The sequence below is a fragment of the Salmo trutta genome, unplaced genomic scaffold, assembly GCF_901001165.1.
Source record: "Salmo trutta unplaced genomic scaffold, fSalTru1.1, whole genome shotgun sequence".
NCBI lineage: Eukaryota > Metazoa > Chordata > Actinopteri > Salmoniformes > Salmonidae > Salmo > Salmo trutta.
In genome coordinates this window covers 176,078-183,245 of record NW_021822719.1, presented here as the reverse complement: position 1 = coordinate 183,245, position 7,168 = coordinate 176,078, and the positions used below count along the sequence as shown (strand labels likewise).

Sequence of the window (7,168 nt, the reverse complement as noted above, 5' to 3'; positions counted from 1 at the left end):
AAAGAAAAAATAGAATGACAAAGCTGTAAAACATTATTCTAAATATAAACCATCAAGTTGGTGAAAACAATTGCTGTTAAATGTGATAGATTCAGCATGAAATATCCTGTTTTTGTAGACTGTTTTTAATGATTTTACTATGTCAATATGTCTTTGTTGTCAATATGTCTTTGTTGTCAATGTTTTGGCACCAAACTGGTGTGTCAGTTGTGAAGAAAATGTAAATAGTTGGAAGTTAATTGAAAATAATTGTGTATTTTATTTGTCGTGTTACCATTTTTCTTCGTATTATTATGTAATCTCTTCATCGTTGAGAAAGGCTTGTAAAAGTACAGTCCATCTCCCTTGACCAACTATCCTGTTAAACAATCCCAGAGAGGCAGTACCGACAGAGTCCTACAGCTGACCCAGGGCCCCAGTAGATTAAACCTGCTAGGGTTCCTTCTTGCGGAAGGCGACTGTTTGCCTCTGCTGGAACTGAGGCTTGTTGCGTTTGTTGATGTCCTGCCAGCGGCAGAGCAGAATCATCTTGAAGGTATTCCTGAAGGTGAGGTTGCACATGGCATAACACATGGGGTTGATGGTGCTGTTGACGTAGCACAACCAGTAGCCCAGAGCCCACAGAGCTTCAGGGATGCAGTCAGTACAGAAGGTGTTAACCAACACCATAATGTTATAAGGAGTCCAGGTTATGATGAAAGCCAACAAGATGGCACTGAGAGTCTGGGCGGCCTTCTTCTCTTTCTTCTCCTTGACTACACTCTGTTTCTTACGTTTGGTGATCTGGGTCTTGGCTTTGGAGGCGAAGCGCTTGGCCATGGCTGCATCCTTCAGGGAGATGGGAGCCGAGGGGCCTGAGGAGGGGGACTTAGAGGTGGAGGACACATCCCCTGTTTGGTGGCTCCTGGTGGAGGTCTGGATGGAAGACGAGGAAGTGACGGGGGTTTTAGAGAAGGAGCGTTGGTGGTAGCTGTTGTCTTCCTTGTCTTTCTCCCTTCTGGTATTAGAGGATGTCTTTTTGTCCTTATTATCGCCCCCTGGTGGCCGGAGAGGGTCCTTCGTAGCATCCTGGTCCTCAGGAGATGTCAGCTGGGGGTCGTTGTTAGGGTTGTTGCCAGGGGCGGAGTTTATCCCCGGCAGGTTGACCACGATGGAATAGATAGCTCGGCTTGACTCCGTCGCCCCCTCCTCGTCCTCAGAGTCTGATTGGTCCATGGAGGCCCCGCCTCCATCGTTGTTGTTCCAGCTATCGGAGCTGCTGTGTTCCGGCTCTCCTCCCACTGTGCTTGCCTTCTTCTTGGACCACCTAGTCAGCGGCCAGAACCGGAAGCGTCTTCTGGTCTTCTTGGCTCCAGAGCCTTTCTGACCGGCCTGGTTAAGCTCGTAACTGCTGCAGCTCCTGGAGCTTCCTGTCTTAGGCACCATGGGAGCCTCCTCTTCCTGGGCCTCCTCCTTCTTCTCCTCCTCTTCCTTCTGGCTACCCCCCTGGCCCGCCTTGTTCCCTGCCCCCGACCCCCTCAACCCCGCCAGATCCTTCTGCCTGTTCTCTGTTTCTCTGTAGATCCTCCAGTAGAGAACCGTCATGATGGTGACCGGCAGGTAGAAAGCAGCGATGGCCGTGCAGAATGTGATAATAGGCTCTGAGAGAAACTGGATAAAGCATTCTCCAGGCGGTACGGTGCGCTCCCCTACGATATACTGCCAGAAGAGTATAGCCGGGGCCCACAGCACGAAGGACACGGACCAGGCCATGCTGATCATAGTCAGAGCTCTCTTGGTGGTCCTCTTGGCCCGGTAGGTTAGAGGTCGAGTTATGGAGAAGTAGCGGTCGAAGCTGATGACTAGCAGGTTCATGACGGAGGCGTTGCTCGCCACGTAGTCGATAGCCAACCACAGGTCGCACGCCCAGTTCCCTAAAGCCCATTGGTCCATGATAATGTAGGTAGTGTAGAGGTTCATGGAAAGAGTTCCTAGAATTAGAACACTGTATTTTAGTTTCACTCTGATATTACAGTAACTGACAATACATATTACACTGATATTACAGTAACTGACTATATTTATTACACATTTGATATTACAGTAACTGACTATTTATAATACGCATTTGATATTTCAGTAACTGACAATATATATTACACATTTGATATTTCAGTAACTGACAATATATATTACACATTTGAAATTACAGTAACTGACTATATATATTATACATTTGATATTACAGTAACTGACTAATACATATTACACATTTGATATTACAGTAACTGACTAATACATATTACACATTTGTGAGACACTGGTCGGCAATCATAGTACAATATATTATTAAATATCAGCTGTGATACATTACATCATCTATCCACACGTATGAAAACAGGAAGTACAATTAAAATACCGATGATGAGGTCAGCGAAGGCCAGACTGAGGAGATAGTAGTTATTGACCGTCTTCAGCTGCTTGTTCACCTGGAAGAGAGAAGAGAAACATTTATTATTAAAGTGCCACTCCCACAGTATAACATCAATTAACAAGACATATGATGTTGAACGCTGTTAAAAACAATGTTGTGGACCATTCAGTAAGAGTTTTGTGGCAAGTACTGTAGGCCCCTGCAATAATTATGAACTGCGATACACATGCCGTCAAGCTACTTCGCGCTACAGAAACAGGAGATAGGCTCATGCCCTGTGGGCCATTCTGGCTCGGACAAGCCTACTTAAACAACTACTGTACAGGCAGTCATAATACAATGTAACGTTAGTCTAGGCCTACAATCTACCTTGAAAGAGATGAGCACCAGGATGTTTCCTACGACGGTGACCAGAGACAGAGACCCGGTGAGGAACACGATCAGGATGACCTGCCAGATGGTGTGACCTCCCAGAGGGTCGTAGGTCACCATGGGATCAAGGAGGGAGGCGTTGGACAGGCTGGATCGAAGAAGAACAAGATGATTACATTGTAAACACTGAAACTGAAATGTATTTCCTTTATCCTAACCCTCCCGAGACGAACAGACACCCACGGAAAGGTTGTAGGAATGGCTTAGCCACAGTGCAACACGCCTGGAGCAGTTTAGAGGTTAAATCTCTTGCTCAAGGGCACAACAGGCAGGAGATGGTATCAAGGATAATGAATTCCAGAAACTCTTCCAGTTTTCCCGGCTCACACCCTACAAATTCCCTTCACAGAGTCACCTCTGGGATTCGGTTTTCTAACCCTCTAACCTGGTCAGGTTGGTGAGGTCCCTGGTAATGGAGTCGTTGTCCAGCACAAGGCCCAGGATGTCGTTGTCGGCGTAGACCCTCAACCCTGGGAAGCTGTTGTTCAGGTACATACTGGGGTCTACAGAGGGGGAAGAGCTGGACGAGTTCAGGTTCAAGGTCATAGTGCTGCCGTCCTGAGGGCATATTCTGAAGACACCTGGGAGAGAAAAAGACAATTTGTTTTTGGCTTTATAAAGTCATATATTCTGAGTATACGAAACATTAAAAAACACCTGCTCTTTCCATGGCATAGACTGACCAGGTGAATTCGGGTGAAAGCTATGATCCCTTATTGATGCCACTTCTGATGGCTTGGGGGCAGTATTTCGACGTCTGGATGAGAAGTGTGCTTAAAGTAAATTGCCTGTTACTCAGGCCCAGAAGCTAGGATATGCATATAATTAGTAGATGTGGATAGAAAACACTCCACAGTTTCCAAAACTGTTAAAATAATGTCTGTGAGTATAGCAGAACTGATATGGCAGGCAAAAACCTGAGGAAAATACATCCAGAAAGTGGGATTTTTTTTGATGTGGGTAGTTTTCAATTGAATGCCTATTGAGTTTCTAATGGGTTAGGACCCCGATTGCAGTTCCTATGTCTTCCACTAGATGTCAACAGTTTTTAAACATTGTTTCAGGCTTGTTTTCTGAAAAATGAAGAAGAATTAGACCTTTCTGTCAGTGGACTGCGCGCCCTTCGTTGTTTTTCCTTTCTATTGAAGACGCTATTGTCCGGTTGAAATATTATCGATTACTTAGACAATTGACAACCTGAGGATTAATTATAAACATCGTTTGACATGTTTCAACGAACTTTACCGGTACTATTAGGATGTATTCGTCTGCATGTTTTGACCACCTTTGAGCCAGTGAATTACTGAACACAAAAATGATATCCCAAGTTTTTGGGATATAAAGAGGGACTTTATTGAACAAAACAAACATTTAATGTGTAGCTGGGGACTCTTGTGACTGCAACCAGATGATGATCTTCAAAGGTAAGTGATTCATTTTATCGCTATTTCTGACTTTCGTGACTCCTCTACTTGGTTGGAAAATGTTTGTATGCTTTTGTAAGCGGGGCACTGTCCTCAGATAATCGCACGGTATGCTTTCGCCGTAAAGCCTTTTTTGAAATCTGACAAAGCGACTTAATCTTTAAGACGATGTATAAAACTTTTTTTATTTTTTGTGAATGTTTATTGTGACTATTTCTGTATTTTGAATTTGGCACTCTGCAATTTCACCGGATGTTGTCGAGGTGGGTCGCTAGCGGAAACGCCTACGCAAGAGAGGCTAAATCAACTTCAATCAGTGTCGATGAAGAGGAGGAGACAGATTATTAAAGAAGGATTTTTAAGCCTTGAGACAATTGAAGATTGTGCCGTTTAGAGGGTGAATGGGCAAGACAAAAGATTTAAGTGCCTTCGAACGGGGGTATGGTAATAGGTCCAAGGCACATCGGTTTGAGTGTGTCAAGAACTGCAACGCTACTGGGTTTTTCATGCTCAACAGTTTCCTGTGTGTATCAAGAATTGTCCACCACCCAAAGGACATCCAGACAACTTGACACAACTGTGGGAAGCAATGGAGTTAACGTGGGCCAGCATCCCTGTGGAACGCTTTCAACACCTTGTAGAGATCATACCCCGACAAATTTAAGGTGTTCTGAGGGCAAAAGGGGGTGCAACTCAATATTAGGAAAATGTTCCCAATGTTTTGTACACTCACTGTATATTATTTTGTATTGCATAGAGGGTGTTCTTTAATGGAAGCCTCTCCAACATAATCCAGGTAGAGCCTGGCATTCCCCAGGGCAGCTGTCTAGGCCCCTTTACATTTTCAATCTTTACTAATGACCTGCCGCTGGCCTTGAGTAATGCCAGTGTGTCTATGTATGCTGATGACTTAATATTATACACATCAGCTACCACAGCAAGTGAAATCACTGCAACACTTAACAAAGAGCTGTAGACAGTTTCAGAATGAGTGGCAAGGAATAAGTTAGTCCTAAATATTTCAAAAACTAAAAGCATTGTATTTGGGACAAATCATTCACTCAACCCTAAACCTCAACTAATTCGCCGTCCATTTGGCAAATCTGACCATAATTCTATCCTCCTGATTCCTGCTTACAAGCAAAAACTAAAGCAGGGAGTGCCAGTGACTCGCTCAATATGGAAGTGGTCAGATGAAGCGAATGCTACGCAAACCAACAGTTTTGAGAGCACAGACTTAAATATGTTCCGGGATTCATCCAATGGCATTGAGGAGTATATCACTTCAGTCACCGGCTTCATCAATAAGTGCATCGATGACGTCGTCATCACAGTGACCGTACGTACATATCCCAACCAGAAGCCATTGATTACAGGCAACATTCACACTGAGCTAAAGGGTAGAGCTGCCGCTATCAAGGTGCGGGACTCTAACCCGGAAGCTTATGAGAAATCCCGTTATGCTCTCCGACGAACCATCAAACAGGCAAAGCGCCAATACAGGACTAAGATTGAATCGTACTACACCGGCTCCGATGCTCGTCGGATGTGGCAGGGCTTGGAAACTATTACAGACTACAAAGGGAAGCTGCCCAGTGACACAAGCCTACCAGACGAGCTAAACTACTTCTATGCTCGCTTCGAGGCAAGCAACGCTGAGGCATGCATGAGAGCACAAGCTGTTCCAGATGACTGTGTGATCACGCTCTCCGTAGCTAACGTGAGTAAGACCTTCAAACAGGTCAAAATTCACAAGGCCGCTGGGCCAGACGGATTACTAGGATGTGTGCTCCGAGCATGTGCTGACCAACTGGCAGGTGTCTTCACTGACATTTTCAACATGTCCCTGATTGAGTCTGTAATACCAACATGTTTTAAGCAGACCACCATAGTCCCTGTGCCCAAGAACGCAAAGGCAACCTGCCTAAATGACTACAGACCCGTAGCGCTCACATCCGTAGCCATGAAGTGCTTTCCCACCTGGACAAAAGGAACACCTACGCGAGAATGCTATTCATTGACTACAGCTCAGCGTTCAACACCATAGTGCCCTCAAAGCTCATCAATAAGCTAAGGACCCTGGGACTAAACACTTCCCTCTGCAACTGGATCCTGGACGTCCTGACGGGCCGCCCCCCCAGGTGGTAAAGGTAGGTAGCAACACATCTGCCACGCTGATCCTCAACACTGGAGCCCCTCAGGGGTGCGTGCTCAGTCCCCTTCTGTACTCCCTGATCACCCACGACTGCATGACCAGGCACGACTCCAACACCATCATTAAGTTTGCAGACGACACAACAGTGGTTGGCCTGATGAACGACAATGACGAGACCTCAGAGACCTGACCTATTCCTCCTCAGGAGACTGAAAAGATTGGGCATGGGTCCTCAGATCCTCAAAAGGTTCTACAGCTGCACCATCGAGAGCATCCTGACTGGTTGCATCACTGCCTGGTACGGCAACTGCTCGGTCTCCAACCGCAAGGCACTACAGAGGGTAGTACTGCCTGGTACGGCGGGTACAGGGTACAGAGGGTAGTGCGTACCCGTACTAGTTGCATTGTGTCCCGCCATCCCCCCACCCACTAACCCCTCTTTTACGCTGCTGCTACTCTCTGTTTATCATCTATGCATAATCACTTTAACTTTACCTATACATGTACATACTACCTCAATTAGCTCAACTAACCGGTGCCCCCGCACATTGGGGTTAAGTGGGCGGGTGTTTAAGAAGCAGCGCGTTTTGGCGGGTCATGTTTCGGAGGACGCATAACTCGACCGTCTCCTCTCCCGAGCCGTTGGGGAGTTGCAGCGATGAGACAAGATTGTGACTACCAATTGGATATCACGAAATTGGGGAGAAAAATGTTGTACAAAAAAAAAAAAAAAAAACCTAAAAT

The 7,168-nt window shown here is 45.8% G+C and overlaps 1 protein-coding gene across 1 annotated transcript in view; it reads right to left on the bottom strand.

Annotated features, from left to right (window-relative positions):
• Nucleotides 1-294: 294 nt before the first annotated feature.
• Nucleotides 295-7,168, bottom strand: part of LOC115183995 (muscarinic acetylcholine receptor M3-like) — a 119,404-nt gene continuing 112,530 nt past the window's right edge. Inside the window, exons 4-7 of the mRNA XM_029744992.1 lie at nucleotides 3,231-3,426; nucleotides 2,783-2,933; nucleotides 2,399-2,468; nucleotides 295-1,970 (exon numbers count right to left, since the gene is read on the bottom strand). Of these exons, the coding sequence (XP_029600852.1) occupies nucleotides 433-1,970; nucleotides 2,399-2,468; nucleotides 2,783-2,933; nucleotides 3,231-3,391 (1,920 nt within the window). The 5' untranslated portion in view covers nucleotides 3,392-3,426 and the 3' untranslated portion in view covers nucleotides 295-432. The remainder of the gene's footprint in view (nucleotides 1,971-2,398; nucleotides 2,469-2,782; nucleotides 2,934-3,230; nucleotides 3,427-7,168) is intronic.